The sequence below is a fragment of the Hypomesus transpacificus genome, chromosome 12, assembly GCF_021917145.1.
Source record: "Hypomesus transpacificus isolate Combined female chromosome 12, fHypTra1, whole genome shotgun sequence".
NCBI lineage: Eukaryota > Metazoa > Chordata > Actinopteri > Osmeriformes > Osmeridae > Hypomesus > Hypomesus transpacificus.
Genome location: NC_061071.1, coordinates 5,392,359 through 5,416,515, shown reverse-complemented (window position 1 = coordinate 5,416,515; position 24,157 = coordinate 5,392,359). Strand labels below are relative to the sequence as shown.

Here is a 24,157-nt window from a genome sequence, read left to right as displayed (position 1 = left end):
GGATACGGCATCAGGACACTGGCACACAATGGAAACACTCACATCAGCCCTGTCACAGAACACCTGTCATAACACCTGCCATAGTGCTAGCCTGTCATAACCCAACCATGACAAGTTAGGATTTCACTTCATAATAGAACTAGCCTGTCATAACCCAGCAATGACAAGATATGATTCCACTTTATTATAGAACAACCCTGTCATAATGGTAGCCGGTGAGAGTACATCGCAGTCAGTCTGTCTGTCCATGGGTCAGCATGTCTGTGCATCTACTTTGTTTGTCTATCCATCTATCAGTTTGTGTGGCACTGTCTATATATCTGTCAATATGTCTGTCTGTCTGTCTGTCTGTCTGCCTCAGTCTTCCGGCTTCTGTCTGTCTGTTTATAGGAAAGACGATCATATCTCACCTTCTCTGATCGTTACCTAATCAATAAGACACGCATTATCCTTAATCACACACTTCTCAATAAGGTTGGACAGCTGGTGTGCACGGCAATCAATAATGTTGTCTAAAGTGTATCAAAACGGCCCCTAATGGCAACAGTGTTGTCGTCCAAACTTCCCGATCGAATTTCGAATAAACGTTCCATCCCCAGCGGTGTGGTGTTGATTATTCTTCATCATCTTTCTTCACATTTTACATTGAGTCATTTAGCAGAACCTCTTATCCAGAGCGACTTACAGTAAGTACAGGGACATTCTCCCTGAGGCAAGTAGGGTGAAGTGCCTTGCCCAAGGACACAACGTCATTTAGCACGGCCGGGAATCCAACTGGCAACCCTACTAGCCCGCTTCCCTAACCGCTCAGCCACCTGACTCCCATCTTTCTGATGGGCTTCTTTTATTTACAGTGACGTCAATAACAGTCTGAAGAATACAGGAACTGTGAGAGGATGTGTGTGTGTGTATGTGTGTGTGTGTGGGTGTATGTGTGTGTGTGTGCTATGCACCTCCACCAGGGGGAGGTAAAGGACCACATAGGACATAACTGGCTGCCTGTCTCCCTAGAGCAGCAGGCTATTATGTTCACACTCTCAGCCTTGCATCATCTTATATTTCTGGATTTGTCGTTTTATAGTCTAAATGTTCAGATTCTCATTCGAGATCAGCATTGGTCAGGTTTGATTGTTAGGCACCGCCTACGGAGGAGCAACGATCCAGTCAGCGCAGGCTGGCTGGATTTGTGCATCTGAGAACTTTGCATATTTTCTCTCTCTCTTTTTCTTTTTGTGCTTGGGGAACCTGTTTGTATGTGTGTGTGTGTGTGTGTTAGTGTGTGCGTGTGTGTGTATTTGCGTGTGCTGCTGTAGACACACCCTTGTCTAACCAGTCAGACTTGATGTGGTTCAGTCTTGCTCTGTGCAGTTTTTCTGAAACATGACCTTCCTTCCTACTCTGTACTCAACCACAGAAACACATATCACACGCTACACTTGGAAAAAAGTGTTGAATGTAGATCATCATCCTTCTTTCCTTGTCCAGTATCTGCTGCATACCTGCATATCATTTATATAAATTACTTCCTTACTACAGCTACTTCCTGTTTTATCTGATGATCCATTTAGCATTTCAAGAAAGTTATAGTTTTTTTAAGCACTAGACTGGCTACTTTCGTGGATAGTGGCTCTGTGGCAGGTTGTCACACGTTCGTGTCTGAGGTGCGGTCGTTGGAGGAGAAACAGAGTGAAACTTGAAGCGTGCACACTTGACAGGGCAAGCATCAACTCGACAGTGGGGCGGAAAGAGAATGCTTTCCTTGTAGGGAGGCGTTCTAATTGGCGGGTCACGCTGTCACTCATCTTGCGGCAAAGGGACCCAGCGCAAGCTTCAATTAGAGCGTTTTTCAGGTTGATCATAGCGTGGCAATAAGACGCATTGTTGACCGTATTTGAAAGATCGGTACATCGATAATGGCCACAGAAAGGAAGATTTTCGCCTTGTCCATTCTATGTATTGGTGAGTTTGTCCAAGTTTTACAACATTTTTTGCGGGGGGACTAGACTTCAGCCGTTGATCAGGAACTCACACCTGTTGGGTGATTTAGGCGTTGCCTTCAAGTTAAGGTTGTTCAGTACCTTAATTTCATTATCTCTGAAGACGAATTTTACAATGTGCAGTAAGCTATATTAAAAAAAGCTCACTAATGAACGTAAAACATGTTTTTTTAGATATATTTAATACAGAAAATATTAGTATTTTAAATGACTACTCTTTGCCTTAATAGCTACTTTAACTCTAAGTCTTTGGTTCTACAGTCCACATTATTCCACTGCTTTCCAGTCTGGTGTTTAAAACCATGTCAAATCAAACTCCTTGATCCTACTTGGATTTCCGCAAAGCCAGTACAGCCTGAATGTCTGTTTACAACTGTGTTTAGGATGAATTAACATGTTCCACAAAACTTTAGACAGTCATCTTTCTACTGCACCTTTTCTTTCTGGGGTGAGACGTCCCTGGTTCAACGGGCTTGAATTGTGGATGTGTTTTCTATTCCATCGTCTCCGGAAGGTGTGGTCTCTTCAGATCTGCTTGGTCTATTAGCTTTCCTGGTGTCAGACTGGTTTAAGTTGACAGGAAATTGACATTGATTTGGAAGCATACATTAAATTAGAAAAATGATAGGTAGAAGAGCACCACACGCTAAACCAAAGCAGAAGTCTCATTTGTTTTAGAACATGAAACTGAGGTTGCAATGGGCACAAACCCAACATAGGAACACTGTTGAGAAGTGGAAAAAATGGCCTGGTCAGCTGGCCTGTTGTGACATGGATTGTGTCGGGGATTCAGGCTGAACCTACCTGAGGATTGTTGTGGATGTGCAGCCCTTTCTGCCCACAGTCTACCCATTTTCTGTTAGTTACTTTCAACAAGACAACACAAGTCATCTCAAGCTGGATCCACGATCATGACATGGCGTTCAGTGTCCTCCAATGGCCTCCACGATCATGACATGGCGTTCAGTGTCCTCCAATGGCCTGCAAAGTCAACAGATTTCCTTCCAATGGACTTAGACTTAGAAATAGAAAACTTTCATGGCCTCCAAAAGGCAATTTGTTCAGCACAGAACCCATTAATACCACATCAAAATAACTTAACAAAACAATAATCTCAGAGTCATTTATAGCAGCCATCATCATATCATAGCTGTCTAGGCAGACATTTAAGGTGCACGTCAATAATTGTATGCCAATATTGTCATATTCATAAATGAATAAATAACGAGTCTACTGCACCTCCCCTAGGTTCTCATGTATTCCACCCCCCCCCCTAAGTAGACCACGTATTACCCAAGACTCCCCATGGCTACTGCATCTTGTTTAATTGAGTTATTGCCATGGGAATAAAGGACTTTTTTGCTTGGTTAGTTCTGACTGACCACCTTTTAGTGGAACGGAATTCGCAGCCATGTCGATTCCATCACGTCAACATGGACCCCAAGCTCTAAGGGATGTTTTCAGCACCTTTGTGAATCCATGCCATGGCAAATTCAGATGGCAAAAGGGGGCCCTGCACAGAATAGAAAAGTGTACCTACTGGAAGTGGCCTTGAATATGAATCGAATAAACAATCGATCCTGATCAAGTCGTGTGTCTGTACCTGCTGTTTAAAATACCCCCAAAATACCCCCTGTTCTGTACCCCCCAGTGGTGCAGGCTGCTGTTTGTCTGCAGGTGAACATCCCCCAGAAGACCTATGAGTACGCCCGGGGAGACAACATCACGATACCCTGCAAATTCACGCCTAAGAACCCTACCAACGGGCTGGTCGTCATCACCTGGACAGCCAAGTCCATCACCCCCGACCAACCTGACGTACGAACCGGATGTCCTCTGTCCAGTTAGCCCATCCCAAAGATGGTCTGTTTACACATGAACGTTCTAACTCTCCTCTTCTCCCACCCTCCTCTCGCCCCACTCTCCTCTCCCCTCCCCAGGAAATAGTGCTGACCTCCTACTCCACCGTCCCCGGGGTGGATGTGACGGACACATACGAGGGGCGGGCCATCCTAGAAGAGGACATCCCCGCAGGGAAGGCCAACCTGCGCCTCTTATCCATCGGCCTGCAGGACAACATGGATTTCGAGTGCCATATCCTCATCCCTGGAGATGACAAGGGGGTTCTTGCTGCCACTACCAGGCTCATAGTGCTGGGTAAGACTGAAGAGAGACCAGTCTGGACCAGATTCATACCTGGGGAAGACCTTGTTAACAAGGAGATGGACTGTGCTAGGGTTAAGCCTTCCAACTGTCAAGTGTAACAGTCACTAAATAAGAACAAGCCTAATTATTACTCTTAGTGGGTCAATGAGGGTCTGCCCAGTTATGTTTGGGGTCTAAAGTTGGACGTTATATTTGTATTCATATTTTATAATGTACATTTTAAATAGTTTTATTTTGGGGTTTGTTAGTACTACTGTACTTTTTATGCTTTTTGATTGAGGATCCGTATATGTTTATTGTTTGCACCTTCCGGCCACAGTAAATTCTGTGTTTGTGCAAACCTACATGGCGAATAAAACCAAATTCAGATTCTGAGGTTGATTATAACCTTCCGGTTGTGTGTGTGTGTGTTCCAGTGGCGCCGTCCCCACCGCTGTGTAAGGTCCAGGGTTTGGCAGAGTACGGCCAAAACATCAACCTGACGTGTGTGTCTGCGGAGGGCTCCCCAACCCCCACCTACAGCTGGCAGAGAAGGGACGTCACAAACGCACCCCGTCCCCAAGACGGCCGCACCACCGACAGTACGTAGAGTAGCGTGCATGTGTGTGGGAGAGCTGTGTGCGGTGGTGATTGTTTTTTGTGTTGAATTGGTGTGTGTGTGTGTGTGTCTCCAGAAAATGGTCTCCTGTCTCTCTTCAACGTATCCACCGAAACGTCAGGCTACTACATCTGCACCTCGACCAATAAGATCCGCTCAGCCACATGCAACGTCACCCTGAGTGTCATGCCACGTAACCGCAACAACCATTACTTTATCAACAACTGGATTAACTGCTGCTACATCACTTCATGGAGATCAGCCCATGATAAATCCTCATATCTTTTCATCTGTACTCTTTCCCTTTCCCCTGTCCGTTCGTCGCCTTACCTTTTCACGTTTTTGCCCTCGTCTCTCCTCCTTTGCTCCTCTTCTTCCTCTTTTCTCCATTTTCTTCGTCCTTCCTCACTCCTCCCTCTTTCCTACCCCGTCTCGCCTCCCTCCTTCTATTCTGCTCCCTCCCTTTCTTCCTCTCTCTCCCCGCCCTCCATCTGTCCATCTCTCTTCCCTTCCCCCCCTTAGCCTCCATGAATCTGGGCTACACCGCCGGCATCGCCGGGGGAGTGGTGGCTGCCATCCTCCTCCTGATCCTCATCATCTGCTGCTGCCGCCGTAGAAGGAACAAGAACAAGGGCCAGGAGGACTACGAGATGGGGTAGGAACACACACACACACAGGTGGACGAGGCCATAGACTAGGAACACTCACACACACACAGAGGACTACTCCATGGGGTAGGAACACACACACACACACACACACAAGAGGACGAGGCCATAGACTAGAAACGCACACAAACACACAGACAGGACTACGCTGTGTACATGCTACATAGTGTTCCTACAATGGGGGAGGAACACACTCACAGAACTAGGGTGTGCACACATCCAGACAGGCTACACATCCACAGCCTCTGACAGCGTGTCCCGTTGGGTGCTTCTTCAGGGCTCCGGACGACGAGTTCAGCGATAAGGAGCCCCAGGAAGGGAGAGGGGAGGAGGTTCGGTCCGTGGAGCCCCCCAGGAACGCGGAGCGCCGCAATGAGCGCGACTACGACGACCGCCGCAGCGACTACGACGACCGCCGAAGTGATGTCGACGATCGCCGTAGCGACTACACAGATCGCCGTAGCGACTACACGGATCGCCGGAGTGACTACGACGCCCGGGACAATAACGCCGACCGCCGCGATCGCTATGACGATCGTCGCGACCGTGACTACAAGGACGACCGCTACGATGGGCCATATGATGACAGACCTCCCAGGGTGCCAGCCAATAAGCCAGTCAGGAAAGACTATGACGATTAGACCACCTGACCCCTGACCCCTAACACTTGACCCAAGTCAAGTCTGGGGAAGTCTGAGGGCTGGATGATGATGATAGTGACGATGATGGCGATGTGTGCGAGCAAGACTTCTAGGATGTGTTGTTACTCATACTCAGGTGATAATCTCAGGAGACATTGATTTTTCTGCCCTGTGTTTGGTTGTATGACAGGGTGCATATAAGAGTGTGTATATACAGGTGATGGGGTCCACAGCTTAGCAAACCCCCCTGGTATGGGGAGGTTTAAATTCAGAACATCTTTTTTTTTATATACTTTTATATAAAACTAAAAATACTTTTAAGTTTTTATCCATTCATGAAGCCCACAAGCACCCGTTTCTCTTTCAGCTGAATTGTGAACATGTCTTTACATGAAGCAGATGGTGAGATTACAGGACTATTTAAATAAGGAGCAGAATGCCAGCCATATTTGTGATATTTGTCAGCCATTTTGTAACAACGACGCATTCCAGCACATTGTTGCCTAAAGGCAGCAGGCATACTGGGTTCACTGTGTGGTGTGAGAATGACAGATCCTCTTTGCTCTCTGACAGGGAAAGAAAGTAGAGGCATCATGTTGACCTGGCCAGGTCTCTACATCACTTCCTGTGATGGACAGGTTAATAAAATGTCCGTCTAGATTGCAGGCTCCTTCTGGTACATGTCAGTGAAGGGTTTTATCTGACCAAACGTCACCAAATTAGATTTTCTTTAATGAATTTCAAGTTCAGAAATACTGTTTGAAGTCTTGACATGCAGAAGAATAATGTAGACAGATAATATTTTACACTTAAGATGTTTGCTGAACATTTGAAACAGTTCTATTTGGGGTCAAAATGTAATAAATTTGAATTGTATTACATTGCCTACATAATCTTTTTTTTTTCAGTATAACTACGATATGTTAACTACAGATCGCTTGATGCATTGATTAATACCGGTAGCCTACAGTTAACATTTTAAACAAATATATAAATTGGCCGTGGTCCCAACCCCACCCATTGCTATGGTGCAGTTTTTTTTAGACCAGTAAATGTCGCTGTGGAGTCCCTAATGAGAGATCATTCTCATGTACCGCTAGAGGGCGAAGTTGCACTGTCACCATCCTTCGCCACCCTAAAATTTATTAAACGAATATCTTGCATGAGCCCAATTTGATCCCGGATAGAACGAGGAAAAGTGCCATTCTGTGCGAGTTAGCAATAATTGCATCTAGAAAACTGCGACGGTGGATTTAAACCCCACTGATGACGCACACACAAACGTAGGCAACTTTCTTCCCCTAAAAAGTTGTCCTCCAATAACCTCCAATCAAGAACGTAGGTTTGGTTTGAACACTGGTGAGGACCAACATTTTCTTTTGTTTAAATGGGAACACTTGACATTGGTATGGAAATGTCCTTGCTGTCTGACCCTAAACCTACGCTTATGAGCAGCCTAAGCTATACGAACCACCTGTCGTTTGTGGCATACGTATGACACGTTGATGATCATCTCGTACAGTAAACTACATTCCGTCAACAGAGTTTATATTTAGAAATATTGCAAAAGTTACTCCTCGGCCAGATATTTTCAAGAACATTAGCTCACTCTGCTGGCCTCAGCATCGGTGAAGCTTCGGTGAGTTTAAAACAAGCGGACGCCCCCGCGGCTCGCCGCCCTGAAAAGGAGCAGAGGAAAGAAGCACCACCCATTCTTGCGGTACCGTCCCGTTATTCACGAGCTCAGTGCGAGGAGCGCCTTGGAATAACGGTTTTCAGGAATGAGGCGAAAGAGATTGAAGGGAGAATATGTACCCGCGTCCGAGAGTACTTCTCTAAACATGAACGCGGGGATTTGGAGAACGTTTCTTAAACTGCGCTGCTGGATTGCTGTAGGACTTTGTCTAACAGGTAGGTCGATGGTATGTAGTTTTTTCTTGCTTTCAATAGCCTAGAGTAGGCTACATCTTTTTTTTCTTGAGCGGAACAGGTTGTTGTTCTCGGGCGCACTTTTACCAAGTGGTTCATGACGTTTCCCTCTGTGCGCTTTCTTTCGCTGTAGACCGAAATGCCGTGGCCCGTGAGAAATAGATTGTAATCGACTAGCCTACCTAAAAATAGTGGGATACCGAATCCCCAAAAGTAATTTCTCAGTTTTACTAACAAATGGTTTGCAAGGGTTTCGGGATCAAAGTACTGACAGCGTGCCATGTCAAAAGAGAATTGTACATGCATTGTACATAGTAAAAGTGATTTGATGAGAGTCACGAGGCAAAACTACACTTCCACTGTTAGGTAGCATACCGTTTGTTCATGTGTGAAGGATTTGCGTGAAGGCTGGAGTTACGGTTAAGCTTTCAAAGTTGGCAGACGTCCAGCTCAACCCGACCTCCAGCCCAGGTCGGATCAAGTCCAGATCTCAGGTAGGCGTAGGCCTCTAGAACTTACTGGGGATATTTTACACGTTTTCAGGCTACAGGACTGACGTGAGAATCTATGGTCCTGGGCTATGTAGAACAAGGTTGAACCCTAACTGTATTGTAAAGATATTCAGAAGTTGACTGTTATGTTGAGAAAGTTGAGGGCTGCAGCAGGTGTTGTTGGCATGGGGGGTTGGTCCCTCGGCTCCACCCCTCTGGGGCGTGAGGGAATCCTAAACAATGCGAAAGGGGTCAGGGGAAAAGTCTGTACCTTCAACCTTGTCATCCATTCCCTCCTTTTCTTTTCCTTTCTATCTCACTTCTTCCATCCATCTGTTCTCCTTTCTTGTTGTCTACCCCCCAAAGTTTTCTCCTTTCTTGTTGTCTACCCCCCCCAACTCCTTCCCCCCCCCCTTTAAAGTGAATAAACACTGTCTTATCTCCTGCTCCTACCCCCTGAAACTCACCAACAATGTTCCTAAATGACCCAGCATTATGCTTTCCTTCTGGGAAGGTTCCTCTTTCTCTGCTCTTTTCCCCTCCCTCCCTCCCTTCCTCCCTCCCTGTTTTTCTCTCGCTTTTTCTCTCGCTTTCTCTCTCCTGCTCCCTCCTTCCCTTAATTTCTCTGTCTCTCCTTGTGACTGTCTCCATCCCCAGTGTTAAAGACAGCAGTTTAAGCACTTACCCTTTCTCTCCCTCTCTCTTCCCTTCTTCCTACCCCCCTTCCCTCCCTCTCTCCTCTCTATGCAGATCTCAGCCGAAAGGTATTTCGTAGCAAAAATAGATTAGGCGCCCCTGATTTATTTGACTTTGCTTAGCGAAGGAGCACAGTTTGCCCTTTTCTGTTGAATCCATTGGTTCCGTCTGACTGGGCAATCCAAACCAAGCATACCTAAACTGATGGAAAGAAAACAAAATCTGCTTCATCACAGATCTACTGAGGACAGGGTTCCCCCCCCCCCCGTATTCCTCTGTATCTCTTTATTTTCTCTCCCTTATTCCCTCCTTTCTGAAAACACACATTTAGCAGACACAGATGTTTCTGGGTGGGTGTGTGTCCTGGCAGGGGAATCTGCCTGTAAAGCCTTGTCTCTTTGTAGTAGCTCAACAACAACCTCCAGGTAGTCATACCCAGCTACCCAGTGTGTGTGTGTGTGTGTGTGTGTTTGTGAGGTAATAATAACCAGTGTATGTGAGAACGTGCTGTCCTCAGCAAACAGCTGTAACGACCTGTCATGTAAAGATTACCACCTCAGCCAGACTGCTGAATAGCTGATTCTGAGATTGTTTGTGTGTTGTCGCCTGGCTTCCCTGCAGAGACGAGGCACTTGTTCTAGAACTAAATGCCTTTTCCTACAGTGGGTCGCTTCATAAAAAATGTGTTGCAATTCTCTCCATCTCTCTCACTCTGTCCATCCTCCCCCCTCTCAAACTTCCACTCTCTCTCCCCTTCCCCCCTTTCTTGCTCCACCCCCCCCCCGCCCCCCCACCCCCCTCCTTCTCCAGCCATCCCATCCTGTGGGGGAGTCCAGGTGTCGGTAAGAGAGGACAGGAAGTATGCCTTGCTGTTCCAGACGGTGGTTCTGCCTTGCCAGTACTCCAGTATCTCCACCCAGACCCCCGTGGTCCAGTGGTGGTACAAGTCCTACTGCCGTGACCGCACGCGCCAAGCCTTCGCTTACCCAGACACCCACGGGGCCCCCGGGGGTCATGGGGGCCGCGGAGGCCTTGGGGGGGTGGAGCAGGGCTACGCGTCCCATCTGGAGTGCCCTGACAGCAGCCGCACGGTCCGGATCATAGCCTCCATCTCTGGAGCCTCCATCACTCTGTCTGAGCACTACAAGGACAGGGATATCTCCATCCTCAACAGTAAGATGCAACCGTGGGAAGATACGCACACACCTGCAGAGACGCACACCTGGGGAGACACACACACAACCAGACACACACACCTGCAGAGACACACACCTGGGGACACACACAAACAACCAGACACACACACACCTGCAGAGACACACCCCTGGGGAGACACACACACAACCAGACACACACACACACACACCTGCAGAGACACACACCTGGACACACAAACACACAACCAGACACACACACACCTGCAGAGACACACACCTGGGGAGACACACACACACAACCAGACACACACACCTGCAGAGACACACCCCTGGGGAGACACACACACAACCAGACACACACACACACCTGCAGAGACACACACCTGGACACACACACACACAACCAGACACACACACACCTGCAGAGACACACACCTGGGGACACACACACACACAACCAGACACACACACACCTGCAGAGACACACACCTACAGGGACAACTCACACCCACACATGAGGAGACATCCACACACCTGCAGACACACACCTGCAGACACACACACCTATAGAGGCACACACACTTGCAGAGAGACACACACCTGCAGAGACATACACAAAAAAACACTTGCATAAGAGTGTTCACACACAGACAGTACACAGTGGGGTCATCTACAGGACAGCATGTGTGTGTGTGTGTGTGTTTGTGGTGCTACCCCGGAGGCAGTGAGGGATGCCCCTGTAACCTGGCCTCAGATTTATGAAGCTGTAACTCAGGACCAAGAATCAGCTCTCTCTTCTCTCCTCCTCCTCCACTCCTCTCTTCCATGAGCAGCCAGATGGACAAAAGAGGTGATTTGTTCCACTGTGCTTTCATGTTGTCCTCTAACTCTTTCTCTGTCTCTCTCGCTCTTTTGCGCTCTATCACTCTCTCTCTTCCCAGTCTTTGCTTCACGGAGGTCTGGTTCCTCTGGTGAACTCTACTGTCAGCCGAAACACCCAGACTCTCTGACTCCTTGTGTGTGTGTGTGTGTGTTTGCATACACAACTACATAAAAGTACATACAAATAACTTCTATTTCAACATCCATTGTTCCATTCACATACTCCAAAAATGTTCTATAGGGATATTCAGTCAAACTTTATTTAAATACATCAAACGCATCTCCAAGCACTGGAACGTGAGAACCAGTCAAACTGCTGTTCTGGGTGAACATGTGCCGTGATGCCCTGTGTCCATGCAACTATGTCCTAAAGCTGTGGATCACATGGGTCAGCAAGGCTAGACCAGACTGACCCTCCCCCTTTGTCACCCCCCACAGGAAAAGGAAGTCCATTACTTAGAACACTTCCTGTCAGCTAGATGGGTGTGTGTACATGTCTGCTTCACAATGGAGAGGTTTACCTTAGGTCCCCCCCCCCCCCCCCCCCCCCCCGACCAAACAAACACACGCATGCCGTGTTAGAATATATACTGCTGTACTTTACTGAACTTTACTGTTTTGTAGTTGGCCTTACCCTACTGTACTGTACTCAACTGTATTGTTCTGTGTATTTTTTGAGGGGGATGATCGTTCTGTAATGTTTCGTAAGGCTTTTGTTTTGTTTTGAAATGTTACAACTCGCACACATGTCCACAGTGAAATCTCCCATTGGTACTCCTCCTTTCTGAATCTCTCCCACCCTTCCTCCCCTTCCTCTTCTTTCTCCCTCTCTCTCTCTCAATCACTTTCGTCATCTTTCTCCTTCGCTATTTCTCCTTCTTTCCCTGGCCTTTCTCCCCCCCCCCCCCCTCCAGAGGCAGACCTGCGTATTGGGGAAGTGCAGTGGGGTGACAGTGGGGTCTACCTGTGTAAAGTAGTGATAGCAGATGACCTGGAGGGACTCAACGAAGCCCCTGTAGAGCTGCTGGTGCTAGGTAAGACTGAACACACACACACATTTCTCTCATTCTGTCTTTTCTCTTCTCTCTCTCTCTCTCTCTCTCTCTATCTCTCTCTCTCTCTCCTCTCTCTTTACCCTTTACCTTCCTTTTTCTATCTGCCTTTCACACATTTACATCTGCTGCCGGCCTACCCCTGTTGCCAGGAGGTTGCTAAGCATAGCGGAGTGATTATACATCACCAGGGTTTTTCTCTGTCAGATGCACAATGTCCGGGCTGCACATAGGCCAACATCATTGAGCCCACAGGGATTAAGCAGACCAGAAATCCCTACCCCATCCCTCCATACCCTAACCCTCCATACCCCATCCCTCCATATCCCCAACCCTCCATACCCCATCCCTCCATACCCCAACCCTCCATACCCCAACCCTCCATACCCCAACCCTCCATACCCCATCCCTCCATACCCCAACCCTCCATACCCCAACCCTCCATACCCCAACCCTCCATACCCCAACCCTCCATACCCCATCCCTCCATACCCCAACCCTCCATACCCCAACCCTCCATACCCCATCCCTCCATACCCCAACCCTCCATACCCCATCCCTCCATATCCCCAACCCTCCATACCCCAAACCTCCATATCCCCTACCCTCCCTACCCCAACCCTCCAGTCCACCATACCCTTCAGACCAGTATTTCTCAACCCTGTTCCTCTGGACCCACTATCCTACATGTGCTAGATGTTACCCTGCTCCAACACCTCTGATTCAAATGAATGGGTCGATATGAAGCTCAGCAGAAGCCTGATAACAAACATTCATTAGAATCAGGTGTGTTGGAGCAGGGAAACATCTAGAACACGCTGAAAAATGGGTCCTGAGGACCAGGGTTGAGAAACACTGCTTCAGACAACAGACCACAACTCCAGCTTCCGGAGGCCACAACTCCACCCCATCACCCTGAAGACATCCAGACCACAGCTCCCTCTTCCAACCCCTCCCCCAGCTTCACCCACGCCCCCCCCTCCCCCCCCCCCCCCAGCCCCAGGTTGATGAAGGGAGCTCAGGTTTGCTCTGCCAGCTCATACCTACAACACTGCCATAGTAACTCTTCGCTGACACTGGGTTGGACCTACATGACGATAGCTCTGATGGTGGTTCTGTGTACACATGGAACTTGCTGTGTGTTTGTGTGTGTGTGAGGGCTCTGCCTGTTGTTATAATAGAAGTTGTAACACGTTGTTTTCAAACAATGCCAGGTCTCATGGCTGTTAGGCTACCAACACTGCCATGGCGATGCCCTGCTCGCCATGCTGTCCTCCAGTGCCATGACTCGCTGTGTGAGAAGGCTTTGTTTCTGTCTCACACACACACACACAAACACACACACAGGAACATACTCATACTCTCAACACAGAAACACACACTTAATTGGCGCCGGTCCCAGTTGTCGTGTCATGCAGAGTAGCCACCACCAGAGAGACCACTGCATGGGTCCGAGCTGAGGAGAGACTCTGGAACTACAGTTCCCATGGTCCTCGGCAGCAGCCTTATCGACACACTGTATATGATCACTCCCGTCCTGTGGAGTGAAGAGGACCCAGCAAAACACAGAGCACACTAGCTACTTGTAACTACTGGTCACCTTGGCAACAAGGCCTATAAAGGGGGGGTGGTGGGAGGGGGTCTTTGTGTGGAGCTGTCTGAGAGAAAGGAAGACAAGAAGATTAACAGAGTAAGGAGAACGAGAGGAGAGTGAAACAAAATGGACAGTAATTAGACAGAGAAGAAGGAGAGGGGGTAGAGAAAGAGGTAAAGAGAGGGAAGGAAAAGGGGTAAAAGAGAGTTTTTGTGTTGGAGGGATGGGAGCAAAGAAGCACTTACAGAGTGAGTGGCTGAGTCTCATGAAGTCTTTAGAACATTAGGAGTAGTGAGTGTGTGTGTGTATGTATGTGTGTGAGAGATGTAGTTGGTGTGTGTGTAGTCAAACTCATTACTAAATGTTTAGTAGTCGAGGGAGGGGCTCTTCCTGTCTCAGTAATGAAGAAGAAAGAGCAGGAACATACTAGAGACACAGACAGTTTACCAAGCAGGTACATACTAGAGACAGTCATTTTACCAAGCAGGAACATACTAGAGAGACAGACAGTTTACCAAGCAGGAACATACTAGAGACAGACTGACAGACAGGTTACCAGAGCAGGAGCATACTAGAGACAAGACAGGGTACCAGAGCAGGAACATACTACAGACAGACAGACAGGTTACCAGATTAGGAACATACTAGAGACAGACGGGTTAACAGAGCAAGAACATACTAGAGACACACAGACAGACAGGTTACCAGAGTAGGAACATACTAGAGACAGACAGGGCACCAGAGCAGGATCATACTAGAGACACACAGACAGACAAATGTGGTCCTTTGCTTGGCCAGCTTGAAGAAGTGGAGTAGTTTGCATTGCTGCTAACCCCACCCCTCTGGCTTCAATCTTAAATCAAGAGCCCCCAAACTATTTGTGCTCCTCCTTGGTCTGTTTGTTCTGTGTTCTAATTGGCCAAAGGGCAGCACTGACCTGGAGAGAGAAGGAATGTCAGGAGTAAGCTGAGTAAATCTGTGTGTGTACGTGTGTGTGTGTGTGTGTGTACACTTGTGTTGGTGTGTGTGTGTGTGTGTGTCCATGCGGGAGGTCTGTGGAGCCATGTTGAAGGTCTTCCTGCCTGTCTGTTCCTGTTTCAGACAAAGCTTGATGTGTTTGGAGTTCTAAGCCTTCTGCCAGAGACCTCCTCAGTCCTGTCCATCTGACCCTGCACCTACACGCGTGGGTGTGTGTGCGTGCGTGTGTGTTCCAGCACTTTTAATGGAACACATTCCTGTATGTGACCAGGATCAAGCCTCTCTCTCTCTCTTCCTCTCTCTACCTCATTCTCCCTCTCTCGTCCTCCTTCTCACTCTCTGTGTTGGCAGAAGTGGAGGGGAGAGGGAGGTGAGAATGGGTTGCTTCTTCTTCTTAAGATAATGAGCTCACGGCTCCAATATGTCTCACGGGCCTGCGATGGTGATGATGATGACGAGGATGATGAAGACACCCTCTAACGACAGCCTCATGATCCACACCACAGATGCATGCTACTGCTGCTAACGGCTCTCCCTCCTCTCTCTCTCTCTCTCTCTCTCTCTCTCCTCCCCCTATTCCTCTCTCCCTCTCTCTACTCCCTTTCTCACCTCCTCTCTCCCTCTTCTCCCTCTCTCTCCCTTTCTCACATTCTTCTCTCTCCCTTTCTTTCCTCCCTCCCTCCCTCTCTCTCTCTCTGTCTCTTTGTCACTCTACTCTTTGTATGCATGCATGCCGCAGCTCAATCACTCTCTTTTTCTTTCTTTGTCTGAACCCCAGCCCCTCCCTCTCTCCACCTGTGAAGATGAGATTAGACAGAACAGGCGTCAAATGCGACAGCCCACCGATTGTGTAGCGGGTTGAGACTCTCCCCCCATCTAGCCAATCTTTGTCCACCCCTCTTTGATGTGCTCTGGGATGGGAGGCGAAGTCGGCTTCCTGTTTCCTGTTGCCCTCCGACCCCTGGCTTCCTGTCCATCACGCTGTGCTGTGGTCTCTCTCCAGGTAACTTAGGTGAGCCGGGCGACCTGCTGCCTGAACTAGACCTGACCCTGATGCCAGGTAGGGGCGTGTCCACATCACCTAGCCCCCTCCCTCTTACAACTAACACCTCCTCTAACTGTCTTCTTGCTCCCGGCTGCAGTAATCCCGTAAATCTCACAGATGGCGCGTTCGTTTTAGGCGCGGGTGGTGCAGCTCGGAACTGACCACTGCAGCGCGTTAGACGCACCTAGACAGCTTCCTGTGGATTGTGAACGTCCATATTTGGGTGTGGTCTGGCGGCATGTTAGATGGTTGGTTAGTGGTTGTGGTTCACGCGCCATGGGGGGAGTGCACACAGGAGGCACGAGGGAGGGCACGAGGGAGGGCGGAAGGTAGCGACTGTCAAATGAAGGGCACCCCAGATGTTTCCTTGTAGACTTCCTGCCGGGAGAATTTAGTATACACACACAAACCATGGAGAGAGACTCCCTGTCTCATCAAATTCCTCTCATATTTGAATCTCCGTCCAGGTATTTGTGTTTAGGGCGTGTACAAGCTTGTATGTGTGTATGTGTGCGTGTGTGTGTGTGTGGGGGGGGATACTCATTACGGACAGGGAAGTTGGTGTCATTCATCCAGAGAAGTTGTGATCTAATATCCTGCGAGTCCTTCCTCTGTAATGTTGCTGTCTTACGGTGGGGTCTCAACCCATGTGGAACGTGTGTGTGTGTGAGAGAGAGAAAGAGAGAGAGAGAGATGGAGAGAGAGAGAGAGAGAGAGAGAAAGAGAAAGAGAGAGAAAGATACAGTTGGAGTAGTATTTCTGATCTAAAAGGGTGATCTTAGGTCGCATTCTGACCCAATTCACTGCAGGAGCCAAGTTTCTCTTTCTCTCCCTCACTCCCCTTCTCTCTCCCCATTCTCTTTCCCTCTCTATCGTCACCCTCTCTCTCCCTCTCTCTTTCTCTCTCTGTCTCTGTCTCTCTCTCTCTCTCTCTCTCTCTCTCTCTCTCCTCCTCTCACTTCATCTGTCTCCCCCTCTCTTTCTAGCATAACTGTTTCCTTCCTTTGGCCTAGCCTCCAGACTGACTGGCTTCCTGTTTGTGTGTGTGTTTGGTTGATTGTTTGTGGTTGATGGTCATGTCTTATCTATTGTAACGCTGTAGTAGAGTGAACCCTCTCATAAACAAAACCATAACCTCTCCTACGCCATCATAAACACGACACACACATACACGCACACAGACACACACACACACACATACATGTCAGGTTTGTGTGGTTGTCTACATGTTGTCGTGGCACCCCTACCTCTGTCCCTCCATCCCTGGAGATGTGTACCCATCCATTCCCTTCCCTCTCCATCCACCCATACTCTCAGTCATCTATTTGCCACTAGTTACACTAACAATTCCCTTGTGTGGGTGTGTCTGCGTGTGTGTGTGTGTGTCTATATCTGTCTCTCTGTGTGTGTGTGTGTGTGTGTGTGTGTGTATCTATGTGTGTATATGTCTGTGTGTATGTGTCTGTGTATGTGTGCATTACTCTGTGTGTGTATATCTGTGTTTGTCTCTTTCTCTGTGTGTAAATGTCTGTGTATGTGTGCATTACTGTGTGTGTGTCCGTGTATGTCTCTTTCTCTCTGTGTATATGTCTGTGTGTGTGTGCATTACTGTGTGTCTGTGTGTGTGTCTGTGTGTGTGTCTGTGTGTGTCTCTTTCTCTCTGTGTATGTGTGCATTACTGTGTGTGTGTGTCTGTGTATGCTTCTCTCTCTGTAAATCTTTGTGTACGTGTGCATATGTGTGTGTATATCTGTGTGTGTGCTCCAGAGTGGGTGTTTGTGGGGGCGGTGTCTCTTGGCAGTGTGCTGCTCCTCCTGCTGGTGGGGCTGTGCTGGTGCCAGTGCTGCCCTCACTCCTGCTGCTGCTACGTCCGCTGCTGCTGCTGCCCCGACACCTGCTGCTGCCCTCGGCACTGTGAGTACACACACACACACACACACAGCTTTACACACAAACATTCACACACCTTCGCCCACACGCAAACACACACACACTACAGGCATACACTGGTACACACATACATTCCCGCACAGACACTCATACAGGGACCACCATATTTCTGTTCTCATTGAATCATAGGATAAAAATAATCCTCCCTCCTCTCTCTGCCCTCCTCTCTCTTCCCTCTTCCCTCCATCCTCCTCTCTCTGTCCCACCTCTCCTCCTCTCTCTGTCCCCCCTGTCCTCCTCTCTCTGCCCTCCTCTCTCTTCCCTCCTCCCTCCTCTCTCCTCCTCCTCTCTGTCCCCCCTGTTCTCCTCTCTCTGCCCCTCCTCTCTCTTCCCTCCTCCCTCCTCTCTCCTCCTCTCTCTGTCCCACCTCTCTTCCTCTCTCTGTCCCCCCTGTCCTCCTCTCTCTTCCCTCCTCCCTCCTCTCCCGGTCCTTCCACTCTCCTACAGTGTACGAGGCTGGGAAGGGGATCAAGAATAGCAGCTCCAGCCCCCAGATCGCCCTCTACCCCCCCTACTATGTGTCTGGGGTTCCCACCATGCTCCCCATTGCCCCCCCTTCCCTGGTCGACCCCAAGTCCCTCACCCCCTCAGAGAACAGCCTGACCGGAGGTGAGTGAGTGTGTGTGTGTGTGATGTAAGATGAGGATGCATACACCCTCAAATTCCATAGATAAATGCCACATACTTACATTTTGTTATTCATTTAGCAGAATGTGGATTTAGGCATTTGTATTCATAGCGACAAAGAAAGCATTTTGTAAGTTCAGCAGATCCTCAAGACCAGAAGTGCACATTTCCAGCACTGTTTCAGTGGTTTGAAGCGCACACACACACATTCTCTCTCTCTCTCTCTCTCTCTCTCTCTCTCTCTCTCTCTCTCTCTCTCTCTCTCTCTCTCTCTCTCTCTCTTCTCTCTCTCTCTCTCTCTCTCTCTCTCTCTCTCTCTCTCTCTCTCTCTCTCTCTCTCTCTCTCTCACACACACACACACCCTGGGCTGGTCTGAGGTATAGAGTGTGTGTCTGCAGTACGGCCCGTGTTCCGTGTCCCGTCCAGCCAGGATCAGAACTCTCTTAGGGTTCTGCAGTATGTAGAGAAGCAACTGGCCCACTTCAACCCCGCCCGGAGCAACAGCCACACCTGTAAGACCCTGTCCTTCCTGGCTAGCATGCTGCCTGGGCTCGTTGCTCACTCTCTCTGTACTCTACGATGCTAACCTCAGGGCTTAGTGTGCACTCTGGCTGTGCAGTAGCGTGCTTCCTACCTCCATGTGTCACCTCCGAGCATGCTTCAATACCGCTGTCTCCTTGGGCCGGTCGAGTGAGTCTGAGTCTCGGCGTGTGTTATTATTGGATGTGTGGTAGTCGCAGCAGACTTCGTTTTGTCTGGCATGAGATCATGGGGATTCCTAAGGCTACTGTCTCTTAGCTTGCCTCTTAGTCGCTCTCTCTGAAGCTAAGACACTTAGAAGGATCTCTCTCCTGTTTCTCTCCTCTCTCTCCTCTCTCTCTCTTCCTCTCTCTCTCCTCTCTCTCTCTTCCTCTCTCTCTCCTCTCTCTCCTCTCTCTCTCTTCCTCTCTCTCTCCTCTCTCTCTCTCCTCTCTCTCCTCTCTCTCTTCCTCTCTCTCTCTCTCTCTCTCTTCCTCTCTCTCTCCTCTCTCCCTCTTCCTCTCTCTCTCTCTCTCTCTCTTCCTCTCTCTCTCTCCTCTCTCTCTCTTCCTCTCTCTCCTCTCTCTCTCTTCCTCTCTCTCTCTCTCTCTCTCTCTCTCTCTCTCTCTCTCTCTCTCTCTCTCTCTTCCTCTCTCTCTCCTCTCTCTCTCTCCTCTCTCTCCTCTCTCTCTCTTCCTCTCTCTCTCCTCTCTCTCTCTTCCTCTCTCTCTTCCTCTCTCTCTCCTCTCTCTCTCTTCCTCTCTCTCTCCTCTCTCCCTCTATCCCCGGTCTTCCTCTCTGTCTGCATGTAGCATGCTTTCATCAACTCTGAAATCACAGCTTCCACATCCTTGTCTGTGTGTTTGTGTGTGTCCTCCGACCAGGAAGTGTACAACTGAATAACCTGTTTGATTGGTCGTTGTCTTTGTAGCCTGCAGCCTATCAGAGCTCAGTTCCCTCCACGAGGCGGACACAGGATTCCGTCAGACCTACCGGCAGGTGGCCAAGAAGGCCCTGCCCGCCATCCCAGACCTCGCCCACGACCTTGAACATGACCTTGAAGTTGAACGAGAGAGAGACAGAGAACAAGAGAGGGAACGAGAGAGAGACCGTGAACGAGAGAGAGACCGTGAACGAGAGAGAGACCGTGAACGAGAGAGAGAGCATGAGCGAGAGCGCGAGAGAGAGCGCGAGAGAGATCGCGAGCGAGAGTACGAGCGAGAGTGCGAACGAGAGAGAGAACGGGAGCACGAGAGAGAAAGAGAGCGAGAAAGAGATCTTCCTGAACCCCCCCCGCCACCCCCCTTCCCTGACGACCAGGTCAGCGCGCAGCCAACATCAACACAACCACAGTACAGAGGAGCACCGTAACAGGTGCGTGCCTGTGTGTGTGTGTATCTGTGTGTGTGTGTGTATCTGTGTGTGTGTGTGTGCGTGTGGTTAGTATCTTATAATCCCTGGTGTTGATGTTCAGGTGGAACCCTCGTTCAGAGCACCTGCAGAGGAAGGAGTTCCGTCTGAGAGGACGCACCGGTTCATTGGACGAGCTGGAGGAGTTTGCTACCTCCTATAGGCAGAAAGGCCCCAAGGGGGAAGAGCGGGATTACGGCATGGAGATGAGCGAGAGAAACCATCACCGGCCTGACGACGGCAAGCGTTACCGTGACGACGATGCACGCTACCCGCGGCAACGAGGACAGCGAATGGGGAGGCAACGGTCGCCGAGACCGTGATTGTCGCCCACCGCGCAGTTCCCCTCCACCCTCCCCGAAGAAGAGGAGGGACACCTGTGATGCCGATCACCCCACACCCCCCCTCGCCACAGCCCAACCAGGGAGAAGGACTACGACGACACGTTCCTGACTAGCCTATTGGAGCGCAAGGCCAAACTGAAGGGCGTGGCCAAGGGCGGGGAGGATTCAGACACGCCCTCTAAGGGCAGCTCTAAAAAGAGCAGCCGGTCGCCTAGCACCCGGCCCGAGGAGGACGATTCTCTGCCGCCATATAGTGAACGGGAAATGGAGCGAATGAGAGCCGCCGAGCCCTCCCCCCGACCAATCCTACACTCGCGTTCATCCCATGGCCCCTCCCACACTCCTCTGGACCGAAGAGAGGAGAGAGACAAGTCTAAGAAACAGGTAAGTTACCTGTAGGAACACACTCTGGGGGCCACCTGAGGTCACCAGAACCCTGTCCCTGGCTAAACCTAGCTTTGTAAAACCCCAGGTACCTATTAAACACTGACTAAGCAAGATGGGTAGATCTGCACAACCTCAAACCTCAGTGAGAATCCTCCAGTACCTTCTATTTATCTTACATGTTGCAGGTAGCACTGAGGATAACCCACACACTGCTCTCACAGACACAGAGAAACAAGGTCATAGATGGGAATCCAACCTGCCACACATGAACCGACACAGGCACAAACATTTACCACTAGACCACAGGGAAAAGAACCTGCCAGTACCATTCCAGGCAATATTCAGTGGTAGGGCTGCTTCTCACACAGGCATTGTTCCAAACCACCACACTACAAGTGCATCATAGATGGTACTGGAGTTATAGTCCAGCTGTGTTGTACCTTCGACAGGTCATGTTCAGATGTCACAAGAGCTACTACTAGGTAGACCACCCTGGAACTTTCAGACTAGTTAAAACCTGCTAACCAGCACCGATAACAACTGGCAGCAGTCTATCTGACCTGCTAACTCCCTAATTACCACACTTAAACGTTATTACTAAACCTGGTTTAACCTCCCCGTCTGACGCGAGCTGACAGAGCTACTGCTTGGCTGTGTTCTCCCCTACTAAAGCTGCACCGTTTGTTAGCATGTTTTGAGCACGCTAGCTGGTTAGCCTAGCGCTGGTCACTGACGTGTAGCTTTGGCTGTTTCTATCCACAGAGCACGCTCCTCAGCCGAGACTCTCTCATAGTCTGATTCCCTGACACAGGGGAGGAGGAAGTAGAAGGGCGGTCGTTCCTCCCTGGACCAGTGGGGTCATGGCATACGGTTGTTGGCAACCAATGAAAGCAAGCGTCCACAAATAGCATATTGGATATACCTAAGTGACCAATCAAATTGACTGTGTGCTACACTTGAGAGGCTGCTTGGATCTCAGCCCTGGACCGTGGATGAGGCTTTCAAGGTTGCTAAAAATACAGGAGAGAAAGAGGAAAAGACAGAGTGGGGGAAGAAGGAGAACATTCACTCCATTGTTGTTTATTACTGATGCTGGTATTGTAAAAGGGGAACGATTGACAGTTCCTCCATTCCATTGTCTTCCCCGGCTCACATTGAAACACCGGCAAACTCTCTCTTTTGTACACACTTTGTCATAAACACCAAGACAATTCTTACTAACGGCCATGTTAACACACACACACTTTCTCCCTCTCACACACACTCTCCCTCTCACACAAACGCCGCCTCAGTCTCAGCTGACACAGGGCTTTCTCACTCTTTCTGACATCACCGATGATGTCACCCCTGGCTCCTGTTCCCAGAGGCTGTCTGACGTTGAGACAATGTTGGGTAGACGTCAGAACCAGGACCCCCACCCTGGCCCCGCCCCCCTGCTGAGCTCCACATAGTGAACCCACTGTGTGGAGCAGGATGAAACCACCACAGCATCACTGCCATGGCAACGTTGGGGCGAGCGATGCTGTTGTTGAAGATCCTGCCTCAGCCTCGAGCCCCTATACAATGTCTGTATTTGATACAATGTAGAAAACAGTGTTGATGTAGAATCTGATACTTAGCTGTAGCATTGTAAAGGTTCACAAATTTTTTTTTTTTTTTAAAGACATTTTGGAGTTCTATGTGTTGAAATATACTTTTATGGAGTTAAAATGGCATTAGATTTGTTTGTACTTTCATGAACAGTATATGATTGCTTCCTCTGTGTGTTGAGTGTATGGTATTGTATTGTATGATCGTGTTCAGGAGTAAATTATTGTTTTGGTGTGAGTGTGCGTGCATGTATATGATTGTGCGAGTGTGTGGGCATGTTTATGACTATTTAAACACCTGATAAGATAACTGTGTTTGCTCTTAATGTGTTCAGCCTGTCCTTATCAAATGTTAAACACTAAATCACCACCTTTATCTCCTAACAACATAAACACACACACACACACACGCTCATAAAAAGTACACTCAGTTTACATTGAGATTTTCAATGCCATTGGCTGCATACTATAGTGTTATCTTTGTCTTCGTATTTTCATTCACGTCGTCTGCTGTTGTGTCTGCTAACTAAGAACCTGTGCCTGCTGGTACTCATGATTGAATCACAGTGTGTTTGTTTTGTGTTATTTGTTTGTGTGTGTGTGTGTGTGTGCGCGCGCGCTGACTGCCCAGTTCTCTGTCAGTGAGACAATATATCATTGAGGATGAGTCATAGCCAGCAGAGTCTTTGTCCATTGTGGTTACATACTGGATCTCTCTCCGATAGAACAATTATCACACGTATACGTAGGTCAACACACATAGTATGAAAACAGAACCGCATAGGCAGAAACACACAGACAAGGGGAACCACACACACTGACACACACACACACATCATGGTACACACATGACACCCGGGCTGCTCGATTTTGTTGTCACAAAGTGAGCAGTGTTGTGGCTAAGCTGTAGCAGAACCGCACTGTCCTCACAGTCACAACAACGATCTGTCTGGAGCTAACTGTTCAAAGGGGAGACTGGTGGAAATTGACTTAATCTAACTTGCTGAAATGACATTAGTGGTGGTTGGGAAGTGGGTATACTGTGTGTTCACAGATGAGAAGTGTTTACTGTGTTTACCTCCAGCTGTGTTCAACCATATAAAGAACACACTTCCTTCACTGGCTCTGGCTCTTTTTCAAATGTTTCGACAGTTGAATTCTTCCCTGGAATCTCCAGGTACTTCCCACACAACACCTGCCCCCCCACCCCCAAACACACACACACACTTACCCACACATAAACACACGTCCAAACACACAGAAAGACATTGCAAATACGCATACAAACACAGTCAAAATCCACATTCCAAATACACATGCACACGCTTCAGTAAGACTCCACACACTGACTACACGCGCACACACACACTGAATTGTTTTGACTTGACGTGTGTGTGTGCGTGTAATCAGTGTGTGGAGTCTTACTGAAGCGTGTG

General features: G+C 48.9%; 2 protein-coding genes across 2 annotated transcripts; both read left to right on the top strand.

The window, feature by feature from the left end:
• The first annotated feature begins 1,471 nt into the window (after positions 1-1,471).
• LOC124474752 (cell surface A33 antigen-like) lies at positions 1,472-6,949 on the top strand. Its single transcript, XM_047031168.1, has 7 exons — positions 1,472-1,959; positions 3,649-3,815; positions 3,938-4,154; positions 4,580-4,744; positions 4,838-4,954; positions 5,284-5,416; positions 5,707-6,949. Exons 1-7 carry the CDS (start codon positions 1,914-1,916, stop codon positions 6,068-6,070), a joined length of 1,209 nt encoding a protein of 402 aa, XP_046887124.1. The 5' UTR covers positions 1,472-1,913; the 3' UTR covers positions 6,071-6,949.
• Positions 6,950-7,448: 499 nt separating this feature from the next.
• LOC124474892 (immunoglobulin-like domain-containing receptor 2) lies at positions 7,449-23,857 on the top strand. Its single transcript, XM_047031351.1, is given in 13 exon segments — positions 7,449-7,981; positions 9,997-10,359; positions 12,140-12,259; positions 15,853-15,909; positions 17,662-17,808; positions 18,292-18,453; positions 18,871-18,984; positions 19,923-20,131; positions 20,214-20,365; positions 20,466-20,708; positions 20,743-20,798; positions 20,801-21,129; positions 21,895-23,857. Coding segments are annotated over 13 exon segments (2,118 nt in total). The 5' UTR covers positions 7,449-7,851; the 3' UTR covers positions 21,931-23,857.
• Positions 23,858-24,157: the final 300 nt, after the last annotated feature.